At 40.4% G+C, this 18,674-nt stretch overlaps 1 protein-coding gene across 3 annotated transcripts in view; it reads right to left on the reverse strand.

Annotated features, from left to right (window-relative positions):
* The window catches only part of LOC130162075 (contactin-4), a 111,154-nt gene that overhangs the window by 6,708 nt on the left and 85,772 nt on the right, over positions 1–18,674 (reverse strand). For all 3 annotated transcript variants that reach the window (XM_056365551.1, XM_056365541.1, XM_056365562.1), the window contains 9 exons: positions 16,365–16,492; positions 15,626–15,798; positions 13,439–13,556; positions 10,955–11,113; positions 9,485–9,634; positions 8,740–8,810; positions 8,085–8,319; positions 7,859–7,974; positions 2,067–2,247 (listed from right to left, as the gene is read on the reverse strand). In XM_056365551.1, coding sequence (XP_056221526.1) covers positions 2,067–2,247; positions 7,859–7,974; positions 8,085–8,319; positions 8,740–8,810; positions 9,485–9,634; positions 10,955–11,113; positions 13,439–13,556; positions 15,626–15,798; positions 16,365–16,492 — 1,331 coding nt within the window. The remainder of the gene's footprint in view (positions 1–2,066; positions 2,248–7,858; positions 7,975–8,084; positions 8,320–8,739; positions 8,811–9,484; positions 9,635–10,954; positions 11,114–13,438; positions 13,557–15,625; positions 15,799–16,364; positions 16,493–18,674) is intronic.

An 18,674-nucleotide genomic window follows, 5' to 3' on the forward strand; every position in this document is an offset into this window, starting at 1 on the left:
CCCTCACATCTCTGCGAGCTGAGGCCGCTCAGGTGCACGCTCAGCCACGGACTCATCCAGCCACGTGCCTCAGAGCGCTTGAGGGGTTTCTTTAGTACCATCAGCCATCAGACTCCACAGCACCCACCCAGCACCTCCTACCTCCACTGACTGAGACTCACAACCGTATACCACTTGCAGTTAAAGCATCAGGGATCGCCACATGGAGTCGTAAGCATGCTGTGCTTTAGAAGTGGGACTTAACCTGTATCTGATCCTGTATCTGATCCTAGAGCCACAGCTCTTTGGCTTATACATATGATATATACACACAGATCTATTTTATTGGTCCTATTTTATATTATTTTATTTCTTTACTCAGTTAAATGAAAAGTTCTCACAGGTCAACATTTACTGCATCACATTTGACTGAGCTGCCTCAGTGACTGGGAGTGGCTCTGACTTGGGTGGTACTGCTTTTTTTTTTTTTTTTTACACAAAACATCAAACAACAAGAAACAACATTCAGCAATATACATCATAAAGGTGTAACAGAAGACAATATTAAACATGATACTGTAACTTAGCCGAGGCCGACAGAGGAATTTGCATGCTTGTAAGTAGACTGACCAGGAGACGGATAATACGTAAGTGAAAACATGAGTGAATTGAATGAGTGAACAACATAATAGTTACAAAAATAGTGTGGCTTATGTCAGTATTGTTTTGACGGGCTGGTATCAGTTTTGTAACTGCACTGACATAACACAACCACTACTATGACTCATAATAATAATAATACTAAAACAGTTTTCCCCATTGATTTGATGCATCTCTGCCAAAAGTATTCTGAAGCTGCAGTGCAGAAAATTAAACTGTTTTTTCTTGCTGTAATCATTCCTCCCGTTCATGCTGGCATTTGAAATATCCCCTTAGTTTACCTGAATCTTCACTTAGGAGAAAAACAAATCAGGGCAGCAAAATAGATGTAATGGGTAGCTTTTTTTGAAGGCCTATCCATCTTAAAGAATGTTCCAATGTCATACAGCGGAGAAGTTTTTGGTCACTGTAGTCATTCCTCCTGTCCACACTGGCCTTGAAGCAACCCCCTCCCAGAGAGAAGACGCAGAGTAATGGAAGTCAACCTCCTCAGTCCTCCTTCTGTAAGGCCTTAACCAGCAGAATCAAACTTTCACACTTGGCCTTGAATAATCCCAAAACATGTAAACTCCTCTTCATGTCATTAAGTCCCTGAACTATTACAGAGGACCTAACATAGGGCTCGAAAGCCAGTAGGACAGACAGATTGATTACAGCCACCAATTCAATATACATACAGTATCGAATGTGAGTATAAAATACTTAAGCAACATCACACGAGAGGGCGTGATGAGGGATGATATTGTCTTTGGTACGAGGCTGCGTGCTGATATTCAGTTCAACATCACGACCTCGAGTGTGATATTGCTTTTATACAACAGTTCTACGAGCGCCATATTAGTTAAACAAGAAACAACAGATTATGACTTGTTTATTTCATCATTTATTTGGCTACGCCAACAGAAATAGTTCTGCAACTGGACTGGCGTTGGACTGTTACTAAACAACACATAATTATTTTCCTGACCTGCACAGTGCACACTAGCTTGCTTTGTCTACATGTTATCCAGGTGTGCGCTGAAGTATCCAGGCTTCCTCCCTTCATCCTCTTCTTACGACCACACATCATTTAATTCAAATGTTATTTCTGAAAATATTTTCATCTTTGCAAAGTTTGTTACCATCAAAGATAGATAACGACTGTTAATTTAATGCTGATTAACGGTTGATAGAACACCTGTGAAGCGGAGTGATACATGTAGTTAAAAGTCCCAGTGCTGTTCTACTGTATATCAGCACTCATTGAATGACTGTCGTCCAATCAAATTACTTGGTCGGAACTAACTGTTGTATAATATTAAATACATTCTATAAGAAAGACTCTTAACTCAAAACAAAAAAAAAAAAGAGGTTCATGTACATAAACGGCCAAGCAAAATATGAAAACAAGTTACATGTCTGAGTGGTGTGTGTGTGTGTGGACTCACGTGGTTTCTTGGTGGTGATGTTAAATGCAGGGCTGCAGGGTCCAAGTCCAGCGCTGTTTTGGGCTCTGACTGAGATCAGATAGACTGTGCTACCCTTTAAGCCAGACAGCAGAGCCATGGTGTTGATAACCTTCACTCTGTCTGCTTGACTTTGCTGAGATCCTTCCTCCCAAAACAGAACCTAGATGTGAGAAAGAAGGATTACAACAGAGCTCCAGCCATATTTCCTTCCTTTGTGGAAACTGAGTCAAGTCAAACCTTATTTATTTTTTCAGTTTCCTACTGAGAGCATCTAAAAGGGCTTATAAAAGAGCATCCTGTACAGCAGAGACAGCACAAAATGAAGTGTAAGAGTTATGGAGATACAGGTATCTAATTCTAGCTCATTTCACTAACTTATAAGAAACTTGAGGTCATATAGGTTTAAGTCTTTTACATGAAAGCAGTGAATCTATAGGACAGAACTTAAAAGGCTTCCATACTATCAGCTCAGCCGCTGTAGGTCCTGAGGCAGTCAAGCCCACATTTTTAAACTACCAAGTGATACTGTATCCGATGATCAGCAATACCAATAGCAGCACTGCGAGTGAGGAGTACACGGATAAAGAGCTTGTCAGGATCCGTACTCACAGGGAGATCATTTATGACCCGAGATCACGAGACATAGAAAGCACACAGGAAAATGTCAAACAGATGGTTTGAGAGTGGGTACTTATTCAATTGGCAGCACACGGGTTTGCAAGGATCTTGCTTGGGAAAAGGCAGATTAACGACAGGGCCTGGAGTTGCTGATAACAGATGCATCTAGGATTTTTTTTTTTTTTTTTCCAAAGGCAGTTTAATTATAGTAGTTTTACTGACACTTGGGAAAATACCTAAAATACCTTAGTAGAAGGCGTTTACAGTTTTTTCCAACCACCTTTAAGAATTTAAACACACACTCACAGGGAGATGAAAGAAGAGGATCTAAGGAGACTTGAACTGTCTTGCTGCATATTAAAGTCTTAGGGAGACAGTGGCAGGAAAGTGCATTATACCACCTATACAGTATTTTAGAAACACCAGTACTTGTGTGTGAGAGGCACGAACGCACACAAGAATATAATTGACCTAAAATATACATGATTCAGTTCTCAAGTGGAGAAAAGTTGAGGAGACAATGAGGATGAGTGATTTAGGCTGTAGTATCAATCGGTCTATGTTGTCAGTGAATAACCCTTTTTATTGACGCTTTATAGATGTACACTGAGTCAGTTCTCAGTTTATTAGGTACACCTATCTAAAACGAATGCAGTCTAATACAAAAGTCCTACTGATATTCAAAGCAGCTGCGCTCCAGGTGCTGGTGAGGTGCGTTCCACAAGGGAGAGCCACTTCAATAACGTTTCAACCATTACTGTGAGTCGAAGCAAGTCTGAGATGAGGCTGGATTACCAACAAGGCAAAGTGGGCAACTGCCCTGAGGCCACAGCTCCCCCAGGGGCTTTCCTGTGTTGTCAATTAATTTCTAGCTTTATTTAGGAATATGAACTAAAATAGTTAAGTTGTGGTGAATCATATTATGACAATCAAGTGTGGCACAGACATCCTGGGGCTAAGTAGTGTTATATCACCATATATCAGGCCCCTGGCATGAAGGTTTTCTTCTAATAACATTAATGATAGCCTTGGTCTATTCAAGTGTTCCAGTAAGTCATGACAGTGTGACAGTGAGTCAACGTGCACAATACCAGGACCAGCTGCTAAACCGAATTCAGCCGTCATTGATTTTTATCATTTACTGTGCTCTTTTGTCAAAATGTCTTCAACAAGGTCCCAGCACCAAACACGGTCAAGAATTGATGTATATTTCTTTTTCAGTCTTTCAGTCTGTTAAAACTTGACGCTGTATCTAAGTGCTCCTGCTGCTTTCGCTCATTACAGGTGAGACAAACGGTCGCATGATGTGTGAGATAAATTAAAGGGTGTGGTGATGACTGATGATCCTCTCAGTTAGTCACATTACTCCTTTCGAGCCTTTCAAACAGCTTTTGCAATCGGCCTATGACGAAAATGCCACCGAGGAGAGACACATCCTTCAGGACGGGACTACGCGGCAGCCAAAAGGTGAACGGTGTGATTTCTTTGAAATATTTAAGTTTAAAGTTATCCGCATCTGCTATTGGTAGGGATTATATGTGTTTTTACAAAGGGACATGTAGACATACTGCTCCTCATCTAATTGTCTTCAACAGCAGATTCAAGGCTGACTTGCATGTGTAGTTGTTATCCTGTAACACGTGAAACTGACGGGCGCTTCTCTTGAAATCAAAGGCCTAAATGGTATTCCTTGGCCACCATGCATGAAGGGCCCTCTGGGGCTGATCTACCCTGCTGGGACGGATTGGTAGAGCTTTCCAGGCTCTCCTCTTCACAGCTGGCTGCTCAGCCTCTGGGGATGAGCATGGAAGACATTTCAGCAGTGCAGATTGCAGTATTGTTTCTACTTATCAACCTGCTTCTTCATTTATTCTTTCATTGATCTACGTTAATGGAAAAATACTACATTTCTGACATATAGCGATAGCTTAATTGTTGTGCTGCAACTTTTTTACTGAATAGAATACAGAACATATCCCGAAAACAATCAAAAGAACAAATAACAAACAAGGTACAAACATCCGTCTGATAAAAGCTCCCACACAATACAGAATCTCTTCTATTCTCCAATGACACAAGTCTTGTACCTTATGTAAACATACTCAGAAAACATGCATCAGAATCAGCACATCAGAAGACTCCATAATGTCTCAGGAAACAATTTACAACCGGTCCTAAATAGGGGCTGATTCTTGATTCCCATCACTACAAGCCTCTGATAAAATGACTTTTGGCAAAGCTCTGTGCTCTGGCAGAGTGTATGGATGGGACATTATGAATGCTCTCCAGTTTCTCTGTCTCCCTCCCTCTTTGGCTATAGTGCAAGACTCACTATGGAAGGCTCTGAGTATCCTCCTCAGGGAGAGTCAGGAGCAGCTACAGAATGAGGTTATTTCTGGAGTTCCTCCAGAGGACAACAGGTACAAAGGTTTGTATTCTACAGGAGCTATTTTCTGGGACGAAAGCAATATCAAATAAGCCACTCTGTTACTTGTTTGAATTGTACAGAGACAGTTCTACGTGTTCACTGTGAAGAGCTACTGGAACCTGTCCAGTCCGGGCACAATTGCTTTCACATCTCTCTGATACGATTGCAGTGGGAGGCGAGAAGATACAACATTAAAGCAGCTGTAGTCATCTTCTAACTAGATGTCCTCCTTCTAATAGCCGAGCCAAGGGAGTGTTAGCATTTACAATCATCTAGAAGAAAAGGAGTCCCGATACCCCACAGGTGTGTAACTGTACAGTTTGTCTAAACAGGCTGTGAGGGGAAAGATACACATTGGCAGAACAGCTTTGGTCTAACTTAGTCCGAGCAACCACTAGTCAATGGGCCGCCCCAGACCGGCTTTCAGAATCTGCACATGGGCAGCGCCAACATGCCGCCTCATTGGCCCACTGGAGTACCCTGGGGTACTCTAGGCAATATCCACCTTTGATGACCTGTTCATATCAACAGTGTGGGGTTACAACAAAATCAACTTTGTTGTGCAAATCTCAGCAAGTGAGATGATGACATACAGTATGTACTGTGATTGGCCAGTAAACTCTGTCCCAGTGTTGTCGACTGTCCCTTCACTTCTCTGTTAGGGCTGAAAGTTCTACTGACAACCACGAGGAGCAGCAGACTAAGAAACCGAACTAATGACATGTTCTGTCCGTCTGATCTCCTCCGCACCTACACACAAACAGCGCTCCACACGCTTCAGGTGTCACTGAGGGACCTGAGTGGGTGAGGTCTAGCTCTCTCTCTCTGCTGCAACACACATCTACAAACCAGCCAATCAGAATGCAACACGAAATGACGCAGAATACAGCAGCCAATTCTGAAAGTGCCACACTTTTCTCTATCCCCATCCGGGTCCATACTCTCCTCTTCCTCCTCCTCCTCCTCCTCTCTATTTGATACTAGAGGTGTCAGTACCATGCCAAGAGCTTGTTTATTGTTCTGCTGCATTCTAAAAAAAAAAAATCTATTTACATTGTAGTTCTATGATTCACCAGACAGTCATTGCACAATGTGATATGCTTCAAATTGATACTGTAAAGTCTGACAGAGGTTCTGAACCAGGATTTCATTAGACCCATCTCACACAGCGTGACATATAGTCAACTTACACGACGACTGTTTTTGCTCAGTACAAAGGCGCTTTAACTTGACACTGAGTGGTAGGAAGAGGAATGAATCTGTGCATTATCTGAGGAGCTGTAGGAGCAAAAGAGAGATTTATTACTGTTGAAATTGTTGGTTGTGACAGGCCTGAATCATCAGTGTTCTCTCTATTGCATAAAAATATTCAATCTCAAGATAGCTCCTTAGTTGAGAAATCATGAGTCTGAGAATTTGTGGCCAGTTAAGAATAATTGCCCACTGTAAAACACTTGACAAAAACAGTCCTTGGTTTAGACCGGTGCTTCCCAACCTCTTCTAACTCATGGCCCACTTGAAAATCGCAAAAATGTTGGCAGCCCACAACTGTCCCTTTTACAATATGGAGGCCAGATAATGCCTTCTCTTTTTATTTCAATGATAATGATCGAACATTCGGGATTGAACTGAAAGCAGGGGAAGCTCAACTTTTCTTTTTTGTTTGACGGGGGAGAGATCACTTGTCGATTAACCATCTCTCTTTCTTTAGCTACCCTTTTTAATACTTCAGTTTTTACCATGGATGTAATCTTTTAGCGCACAATCAGACTGCGACAGAAAACAGTATATAATGTGGTCCGGTGAGGGATAAAATAAAAATTCCTATTATTGGCTTATCACAGTGACAGGCCTTAATATGAGAAAAAAAATAAGTTTTTAATAATTGTTAAAGATCATTTTGATATTTTTATTTATTTTTCTTTATATGATTTTATGTTTTCACCAAAATCGTACTGTTTTGCAAATGATTTGTTGGGCTACTTGAAATACCTTCACGGCCCACCAGTGGGCCCCAGCCCGCAGATTGGGAACCAATGGTTTAGAAAGTAGAAACTTCAAAACAATATATAAATAATGAGAAATTAAATATTTTTTCAACATCAAAAAGTTGTCAGAAATACATTTATATTGTTGATTAGCTGTATATTTTTATATCGGTACAAGCTGTAAATGTTTAGCATGAATGCTCTCAGCTCAGCTCCACTGCACAGCCGCTGTTCCCAAATGCATCACTGTGGTGCATCAAACCCCTACCTCATAACAATGTGTGGACCAAACACTGGCAATGACCTCAAAGCCTCAAACCTCAAAGCCTCTCAGCAGAGGTCAGGCCACCTGGGGACACCCCCCCTATCTACGTTTTCCACAGCCAAAACCCAGGAGAATATTTGTGGTAGAGGATAGTGATGTATGATGTTTACACTTTCTTTTATTTATTTATTATTTTTTAATAGCAGCTCTCAGACAGCCTTGGGTATTGAGTTCTTTTAGAGACTGCAACCGCTGCCAACAGACCTCTTCAACTCCTAGATTAGCCTGTGAAAAATCTGCCGCTCCAACACATACAGTATTTTAATGTCAGAATATTTCCACGTTGTCACCATTGGCGGTTACATTCAACTGAACGCCAGCTTATTATACTGTCAGTCATTCAGGGATTAATGTCTACTCCTTGTTTGAATATTCCTTGTGGCATTATTATTTCAACTTTTCTTTTTCATACCTCATATGCAATGATCTTCTCCTTGCTGGACCCGGGGGGAATTGGCTCCCAGTACACCTCGATGTCAGAGGCTGAAACGGCACGGCCCCACACTCTTGACGGTGCCTCAGAAGGCTCTAAATAGGATACATCATGAATTATGCATATTTGCAATTAAGAGAGAAAGCGTGCATTTTCTTGAATTAACACCATTAACTTTGCAGCATGTGGAGGTGAATAAACTCACCTTCCTCTGCAGAAAGCACTCTAACAACACGGCTGAACTGCCCCTCTCCCAGGCTGTTGTACACGCCCACTTTCACTTCAAACTGGGACAGGGGTGCGATGCTGTCATTTCTGTAAATATATCTGGATGCATCAGGTGATGCCAGCACTGTCTGGATCCAGGTGCTGCTGCCAAGTGGGCGGAAAGCCACAACATAGCCAAAGTCCTCTCCGCTCTGCTGTTCCTCCGGAACCGGCTGAGATAGGAACAGAAAAGTTACGCCTTTGACCCAAACAACTGTGAGCAGAAATTAAATTAGGGGAGGTGTAAAAAAAGTAAAACAGAAATTGTGTGTCTGAGAAACTGTTGAGAAAATGCACCGATATAGCATCTTGCCGTGCTTTGAACCACATCCAAAAAATGTAAAACTGTCACCTAATTCTAGATTTGCACATATGAAATTTGCTCTGGCTCTGTATCTTGGTTTTGATTTACACAACAAGGGAAGTCAGCAGGCAGCAAATCAGAAAAGCTACGCTTCTAATTAAAAGCCGCTGCACTGAAGCCAGACCACTGCAGACACACTAACTCTGCCAGAACTCCATTCTCATCAGAAGATTCAAAGGATGCTCTCTTAAGATGAATGCCCACTCAAAAATACCCATGATCCTCTTACCTCCCAAATGATGACAAGTTCTCCTCGAGCTCCTCCGCCGCCACTCACATTAACGGGTGCAACCTTAGGAACTGAAGAGGCACAAAGGGAACTTAATCATCCCTCAGTTTTGGATTGTCATGTGTAAGGCAGTAGCAGAGGATTCAGTTAAACCACACAGCTTTGAATGAGGAGACCGCAGCCTCTAATTTACACAAAACAGGTTAATCACACAGTAGAGGAATTAAGCTTTTTTGTTGACAGTGGCATTACCACCCGTGCACGGTGCTGTTATTAGCCCAGCGCCGTATGTCAGCCCCATGTGTGAAGCACAATGGGAAACTTGTTCCCCTGTGATTCAACCAGCAGGATGGAATTACTCAGTCTACCAGCTCAAAATAGACACTTTTCATGTCGGTGCCTCATGACGTGTGGATAGGTCACATTTTCTATTGATGTAACTATTAATTAATCATGGCACAAGTTCCAGAGTGCGTGCACACACACACACACACACACACACACAGACACAAACACACACACGCACATACACACAAGCTTAGCGCTGAATGTTTCAAAGTGTAATTCAATTTCCCCTTATTTTGCATGTGACTCAGTAATCAAAGTATTGGCATGAAAAGGAACAACAGTTTTAAAAATGAGTAACATCACGGGTAGCACTGAAGGAAAGTGAAACTAATCAAACAGTTAAATTACATTTACTGATTAATTTGTTATAAGGAGAAACAACAAATCGAGAAGATACCTGCTGCTTTGGTTCGAATCTGTTTTGATGGCGTGCTGGGTTCTCCTACACCAACACTGTTGATTGCCACCACCCTGAATTCATAATCCACCCAGGGGTTCAAATCTTTCACTGTTGCATGCATCATCTGTCCAGGCACAGAATCAGGAACTAGGATTAAAGAATTTAGAATTGAGATGTGTTTTTTTTTTTTTTTTTTTTTTAACTGAGGCACATTTCACATTTTCTTTCCAGCACATATACAAAAAAAACATTTCACAAACCAGTGAAGTACATCAAACTGAAATGGTGACATTTGTAAATCTTTTAATACTATTCCAATTACAGTACACTCAAGGGTGACACCGGTCCAACAAATCTACATGTTGTGTAATTATTTCTTGATATCGCACAGCAACGCCTGCATCTCACAATGCAATTTTACACATAAATGCAGTTAATAAATACAATGAATAAGCTGTCAGACAAAGTCGCTCCAGTTAATCCCTCTCCCTGCAAAGTATTTTGTTTGATTAGTGCTTTGGTGATCATTTTGATGTGCGTTTAAAAGTTTCAGGGTAAAGGTGGCAGACTGATCCCTGATCAGATTGGGTATCTGAGTTTTTGCCTCAATGCAACACGTCTTGCATATAACATGGTAGTTACAAGCTAGACAGTATCCAGAATGACTGAGCTTCTGTGCTTTTAACTTGTGCAGCAGACACTCAGCAGAACTTTCACGTATGCTAACATTACTTTTACTTTTTTATGCAAATGTTACTTTAACTTGTGCTGCTAATGGATTTTTTGGAACAAGTAATTTCTTAATAGCTTGGTAGAGCTAATTTTGTCTGGGTTAGCGGTGTCATTGCTACTGGAATTCCACATGTCATGTTAGACACGTGATAGAGCTACCAGACCTCTGTTGTGGTGTGTAGTAGAAATACATACATATTTACATCAAAGCAGTTTTAGTTACATTTTCATATCATTATTTTGTAGTTCATTTATTTTCCTTGGTTGGTCATGGCAGGTCCACATTCCCTCCAAACTACATGTAGCTGTTTGAATATGTCGTATATTTCACTGCACTGTCTCCTGAGCTGCATCGTGACTTATGTCACCAACAGACTGGGACAGAAACAGTTTCTAGGGAAAGCAATGTAACAATGTTTTTTTTTTGTTTTTTTTAACCAATTTTTAAGAAAAACACACAGAGTATATTATGTATATATTGTCAGCAGGCAACACTTGATATTACAGCCCACACCTAAATTACACTGTAAATTATGTGTATTATCTGTATTATAGAGTGTGCTGCTATCTAAATTTGTGAACTTTGTGTTTTATTCATAAGAATATCTATGGAATACATCTCAGAAAAAGAGCATAGTCTCCTAAATGACCATAGCCTCACAGATTACAGTGATATTCCTCAGTACTCACTAACACCAATTGAAAATAAGTGTTTCATGGTGGTGCAGCTGTTACCTGTTCTCACAGTCTGCCAGCCTATAGAGAAGGGGGTCCTGGCCTGCACCATGTACATGGTAACAGGACTGTGGTTGTCAGTTCCAGAGCTCCAGGACAGTTGCATAGTGGTGTCAGTAATGTCAGTCACCACCAGGCCCTCCGGGGCACCGGGAGGTCCTGCAATACCCGGAAACAAGAACAGATGTCTACATCAGCATCACTGCACAACAGCCAAAACAAATGAAATCACCTCAGCTTATCTTCTTGCATGGCAGAGTGAGACCCCCACCTGAGGTGTTAAGTGATTCATAACAACTGGTCATGAAAACTGTTCAACAAATTTTAAACTTTGGGAAAAAAAAAAAAAATCACGGTCAGGTGAATCTGCTTCTCCCAGACAGAAAAAAGAAAATGTGGTCTTTATGGAGCCAAGTTGCCTAAACTAGCTAACAGAGAGGAGAGACATCAGTGTTTAACATTAGACAACATTAGTAACCAGGGATTTGGAAAAACAAGGCTGAATTTTCAACGGTGATCTCATTGAAATTAGGGAAAGCGGCATAATGAGATCAAACAATCAGGCCGGGGCTTGGATAACTGACATGAGATTTCCTGCTAAGCCCCACAAATCTGTAAAAGTAGCACTGAGCCCTCAGCGGGACTACCTGCTGCTGGAAGAAGATCACTGGGTATCAACCATGCTTGGTTTCAGATTACGCAAACAGAAACATACAATCTGTGTGTGAAAGCTGCACCATCTGACTCCTGATGCCAGTACAACGGTATTACTGAGACTGTTCTCTTCCTTTAGGGTTATGTGTTTCAATCATGGGTGATTGTGACTGACTGTGATTGGCTTTTGACGGATCACAGCCCTCTGATCTATAATCTATAACATTTTGACATATAGCACACTGTACGTTTATAAATGCTAATGACAGGTATGTTTGGACATCCCAGTTGTTCTTTCATCAGTGACCCAGCATTTTAACACTGCTCTGTGAACATAGAACATTAACATAGTGCTACGAGTCTTTAAAATGACACCACGTAACTTTAAGCTTAGGATGTAGATATAAAGATCTCCAATCCCTAAATCCCCAGAAAAAAATAGAGGACATCAGTGTCATTAGCGGTGGCTCGGAGTTGTTCTAATAAGAAATTGTCACTGTGTTTTTATTTGAAAATTCTCAATACCCTTTGACTACAAGAAAGAATTAAGGATTCACATTACTGATCAATGCCAAATTCAAATTTTATAGTGTATAATTTCAACAGGCTGTGCATTGTACTTAAGTGGGGAGTGACCGATTGCGTGCCCTGTAAGCTAGGCTATTTGTTGCACTAATGCAAAATGGAGAAAACTGTATTGAGACAGATCTCGATACCAAATCACCTGAGAAGTAAAGTGTGAAAGAATTTTAAAATCAACACCACAGATGAAGAAGTTGCGGATAAAGTCAGGCGTTTGCTGACTAAGGTCAGCTTTCCTTCCAAGTGAAGCTCAAATTTTAATGAAAATTTGCAGAAAAATGGCAAAAGAAATGTGAAATGCGAATTCATTATTATATCAAATATTATATATTAGAAGTTGGTTAACTGAGATAAACAGCAGGTGGCGCTAATTCTCCATTTGGGTGACATTAAAATACCGTACGAGAGGAGGATGCAACAAGGTGACGTAATTAAAAGAGCGAAATGTGGCATTTACAGTATGTTTGTTCCATGTGTTAATTTGAGGGAGGTATCCGTCTCCTCATCACTCCACACACATCTGATGTTTCTGCCTGCCTCAACTTTTGGTCTCTTCAGTGGAGCGGAAGCTTTAGTGTCAAATAAATCACTTCATAGATGTCAGGATTTATTCTCTAAGTCTCTTTCCATTGGACTTACACGATACACCAAGTCTTCTACCTCAGCCAAGAAATAAAAAAATACTTTTTTGTGATTTTTTCTCATTTCTAGCATTTCCATCCAAGTTTCTTGCGAGCAAACTGAAAATGTGCATAAAAACAATTGGATAGAAACACACTTTACAGTAGTTAAAATGCAACTGGCTTACATTAGTTTGTCACCCACAACAGGGGGACTGAATGCCCTTACGCTAAAGTTAAAGCAGTAATATACAAACATACATATACATATCTACAAATTACTTAATTAACTAACTAATATCAAGAGTGATGTTGCATATATATAACATTTATGGAATACCCAAAGTAAAACGTATATATGTACATAAAAATAAATAATAACAAACAAAATAAAAAGGATGCTGCAGGTCCAAGATACTCCTAGAATTAAATGAATTCCTAAAACTTTAACCTCATATATTTCTCTCTTTAGTTTCAAAAAGTTCATGGTTGTCGGTCTGAAAGTCTATTAAAGCAGTTTTCTGCAGTCTGTGAAAACCGACATTGTGGTGATACATCTCTATCTGAAAACCTCCACAGAGAGTGCTAGAAAATGACAAGCAGTGTAAGATAGGAGGAACAGGCATACCTCTGACAATTAGGTCTGCTGCTGCCGAAACAGTGTCGACTTCAGTGTGTACCATGCACACATACTTCCCAGAATGCTTCAGCTGAATGTTCCTCACCATCAGGTCACCTGCAAATCCCTAATGACAAAGACACACACACGCATAAGCCTCTTGGAGAGGAAGGAAGGAAAACAAAAAGTTGCAAAGTCAAAGGAAGAAGTACGGAAAATCCTCGGAAGACATCAAATTTCTGTCTCAGTCACATGCTGCAAATCCTATTGTAAGGAAGGATGCACAAAAATTACTTGTTTTGAAACTGTTTTTTCTTTGGATCAGTGCTTTGTTTACACTTTATCCTTACAGCTCAGATTAAAAGCTCTAGCAAGAATTGTCAGAGTTGCGCTCTGCACTTTACTGCCGTGTACACACACACAAACACACACACACGCAGATGATTTTCAAAAGTTTTCTTTCAGTAAAATACAGCGATTCAGAAATCAGTCCCTTTGTGTAAAAAGCAAAGGCAAGTTACACAGCTGTTGTGATTATGCTCACTGTGCAAATGTCAGTGTTGTACAGCGACTTAGGTGGGCCTGGTGTGCTCAGCGAGAGGGAGCATGAATCTTGTAATCACAAAAATGTAGGCTCCTTTGTTCAGGGAGGAATTGATTGATTTACTCATACAGTGAGATTAACTCAGAGCAGGAGAAATGTCATCCATGTTTACAGGTTTCCCCCTCAGACCCAACACACAGTAACATCTCCTGGCATCTCTGAATTACACAGTGCAAACGATTTTCACACACGGGCTTAAAGACAAAACCGACCTTAAAACAAGAGTTCCCCTTGTGCTTCTCATGTTCTCATTCAATCAGTTTGAGCTATACTTAAAGGAACAGTTTGGCATTTTGGGAAGAACACCACTCGCATATCTGTGTGTTACGGGGCTAGAGCCTAGAGGCAGTTAGCCTAGCTTAACATAAAGACTGGAGGCAATTTAAAAATATGCTCAAGCATATCTGTACCTCACTAAAGAAGTGAAAGACTAAAGACAAGATTAAAAAAATAGTTTGACATTTATATCTGTCCATTAAGCATAAGGCTACATCCAGTAGCAGGTTAGCTTAGCTTTAGATAAAAACTGGAAAAAGGGAACCAGCTGGCTCAGCCCCATCTAACTATCACATCATATTTTGTTTTTTAAATCTGTACAGAAACTAAAGCATTAAATGATAAATTGACATTTTACTAAGCTGCTTCCTGTAGCCTTGTATTTAACAGACAGACATGAGGTAGTTAGTAAGCTTTAACCACAAACTGTAATCTTTACATCACTTTTGTCCTGACTCAAACCAATTTAGCGAGCTTAATGAATTAATGACAGCTGCAGGTGTTTAGCGGTATAGGCTATTTTTTTAGCTCCATGGAAAGCTGGCTAACCTCATGGCTCCAGCTCCATATTTAAAGTTTTCTCTGCCTCCGAACATGGTTTCTTGCTGGGAGCGGGTGGTGGTGGTTGTAACTTGACATCGTTATCTTTATAATACAAAAGGTTATAATACGAGCTGAGCTATGTCTTCAGGGCAGACAGTCGCTATCGGAAAGTGACGAGACAAGCCGGGGCTAGCTGGTTAGCCTGCTAACTTCAGTAGGAGAAAGGGGGTTGTTTTCCACCACTGGAGACAGCTGTTGGTGGGTAAAGGAATGAAGTCCGACGCTGAACGCACAACATTTATTCTAGACGGTAAACAGCTGTTAATGCTAACGCTAGCTATGCAGTAATAGCAAAACTGAGATCGCAAATAAGTGTATTTCTTTCAAGATTATGTACATTTCTGGTTTTCTGCTAGACTACATTGTATATCACACCATCATGAATGTTTCCTAAAGATTCCGCTGAATAACTGCAGTGGGTCTCCTGGTATAACAAAGCCTGTAACCATCCAATACAATATTTTGAATCCATGATTTTATGAAGAATTAGGTGGTTGAGAGGCATTCGGGGGAAATTCAATGCACAATGAAATCATCTCCCGGCTCTATCAAAGACTATCATAGGCATTAACTGGCAGAAAAGCACAGCTCTCAGGAGCTTCAATATCAGCTGTAGCTTTTAAAAACAATGTAGGGCAAATCCTTGGCACTGATTTTTAATATTTTTTTTTCTAATATCACAAAGCACAAGTGTTCATCCACATTACACATACCCCTCCAATCATTTCAAAGTGCTCCTGCCTGCTGAAATCAATGGCTTTGCCATTGAAAAACCACTTGAAGATGGGGCTCAGAGACGAATCACTGGACACTTCACATGGCAACACAAGGCTCTGTCCCACGGTGGCATCCAAACTCAAGGGTGGAACTACGATCCTGGTGGGTTCTACAGCATTACAGGGAAGGGGAAAAAGGAGGATCATTTGCTACTGTATGTAGCACTGTATTTCAATAAAATCCAGCCAAATGAAGAAGGTAATAAAGCTTAATTTGCCCAGAATCATGAAATAGACCAGTGTAATTAAGTGACCTTAAATAACTTCACTTAGGCAGCGAATGCCTCCCATAACTCAGTAATGAATAATTAAACATACTGCAATCACAATGTCAACTAGAAAGAAAAAAAAGGGCTCTCCCTCTCTCGCTATAATCATAATTATTTAAAAACCCAAATCTGAAAATGCTAGGGTAGCTCTTTTTAAATTAAATGTTGGTGAGAAAATATTCTTCACTCACGGCCATAGACGGTGGTGGTTTGTCCCACTCTGCTACATGAACAATAACTCACAGCTGACAAAACCATGGATGACTTATACGTCTGTCAAACCGCCGGGAACATAAAACGGCTATATATTTCATTATCAATTTCATGCTTGAGCTGGTATTTTTTTTCCTTTAACAAAAGTTTAAACCCTTGGCTTAGAAGGTACAGTCGTGGACAAAGAGAAATACCTTTCACCACCAGCGTCCCCGTGCTGCTGGATGTTCCAAAATGGTTTCTGGCCACACATGTGTATCTGCCTCCATCAGATTTGGAGATGTTGGTGATACGTAGAGTCCCATCTGCCATGATTGTCTGTCTGAGGAGAAGGACAAAACTGAAACAGCGCATCTCTCATTTCCTTATCAATTCTTTAGTTGTTAATTGAATGAAAAGTGACGATAAGAATCAATGAAATATTTCTTGGCTGAGATATGGTCTCATTTCTCAAGCCATTTGAACTTTTTTCCCACCATTTATTTCATTTTGAATGAAGGCTCCAGAATCTATTCCAAAAGTCTGTTTAGTACGCCTCAGAAGATAACAATTATCTTAGCTGAGGCAGAAAAGATTTGCTGTAGGCTCAGCATAATATTGACAGCACAATAGCTTAAATGCACATATTAATTGGATACAAAACAGGCCACCAGGGCTGGGCAGTACGGTGAGAGTAAGAGGAGAGGAGCACGACAGAGAGGCAATTTGAATGGGATCTTTACCTGCAGCCTTATCGCTCCACAACATGTGGAGATAGTATCAACACACTATAAGCCGTTTCTGAGAAGCAATAAGATGGAGATATGCATATAGAAGCATCTAGCCTGACAAAATGTCAAGCTGGTCTTACAGGAGAAATAAACTGGCCGTCTGATGAGAGTTCTCGAAAGAAACGTGACTAAAGCAACAGTTACACACAGGAATGTTGACCTTGTTGTTGCACTGGTGTAACAGCTTGTGACTTACTTTCATGAAGTGCAATTACATGATTATCAATTATTATCGATTATCAATTATGCTTTCTATAATAATGATAAAATAACAAAACTACAATTACCGCCGTTAATATTTGGTTATATGACTCAGAAGCCAGAATCACATAAAATATGAACCATTTCAATTTTACTTGAAATACATTTTTAGTTTTAATACTTTCTGAAACACTGAGTAGTGTCTGCACGTTTTCCTTTCAGGCTGCATGTTGTCACAATAAATGCCAACAATAAGGTAACGCAGCCTGTGTGAGAGAGCATCATTGTTCCTGAGCACACTTTACAATTCAGATGAGTGCGTCAACATCTTTATCAACCCAGCTCGCAGGGAGTTAGTTGGAAGATCAACCAGAAAAATGAGGGCGAGAAAAATCTGATAGCAAAAATTGAGAAGCTCAGGTCCCCCCACATCTCCGGTGGAAATGATGCCCTTATTTATCAAACTTCACATTTTAGCCTGGAATAGTTCTCTCAGCACTGTAGTTGTGGACAGGCAAGTTGGAAAGCGTGTAAACATATGCATAAACGAGGCAGATAATGCTCTCCTGTTGTGACCTTTGGATTCAGCAAATCAAACAGAAATAGTGTGAGCAGCCAGCTCAAAAATCAAACAATTTCATATTGGCTCCCAAGAATAAATATGTATTCACTTGGGCTGAGCTGAGACCCAGAGAGCATGTCAGACACAGGGTGCTTTACGCTGATTTATTGACAAAAATATCAAGCGCTGAGGGATGGAGGCGCACTGAGAACATGACCTGAGGGGCAATGAGCTGCAAAACAAATAGAAACGTGAAGAACTATCTGCTTTGTAGACAAGCTCCGTTCCATGCTGCGAATTTCTATTCTTGTCCGAATGTGCAGCCTGGGTAATGCCTAGGTAATTTTTCTCCCTTTCCTCATGACCAGCCCATGGAAAATATGATAACCAATCAATCCCACCGGTCACATGTTGAGGCAGCTCCAGTGAGTTACAGAAAGTCTATGGAAAGCTGGATGTACATATTGATCCGAGGCTGAGCCCGAAAGAAAATGAGAAAGGAAGAAAAAACAAACAAACAGCAGATATGCACTTTACACTTCATCTGACACATAACCAGCATGCAACTTAAAACTGCAAAATTAGAGTCAGCATATGTCATAGTGTTGTGTAAGTGTGAAAAGGGTATTTTGGTCAGATTGTCATGAATCATCTTAGCATCTGCAGTTTAGCCTTTGATGAATAAAGATAATTCAAAAGTCAAACCACTGTAATGTACATTCAGTTGAAAATCAGTTGCTGGTGATTTCCAAAGAGAATGAACAGCTCATGATACAGGAGCTTTTTTAGTTTAGTTTTTCCATAATCAGCAGAGTGAGATTCTTTATTTGAATCCATCTTCAGTCACAAATTCAATTTTGTTTAATTATACATGTTTGTGATCGTTCGCTCATATATTGGCACTGAAATAAATGAGCTTGAGCTGTATTAACCAAAAAAGGTTATTATTCAAAACTCTGCTCAAGTCTCCT

This window comes from Seriola aureovittata, chromosome 2 (assembly GCF_021018895.1).
Source record: "Seriola aureovittata isolate HTS-2021-v1 ecotype China chromosome 2, ASM2101889v1, whole genome shotgun sequence".
Lineage (NCBI taxonomy): Eukaryota > Metazoa > Chordata > Actinopteri > Carangiformes > Carangidae > Seriola > Seriola aureovittata.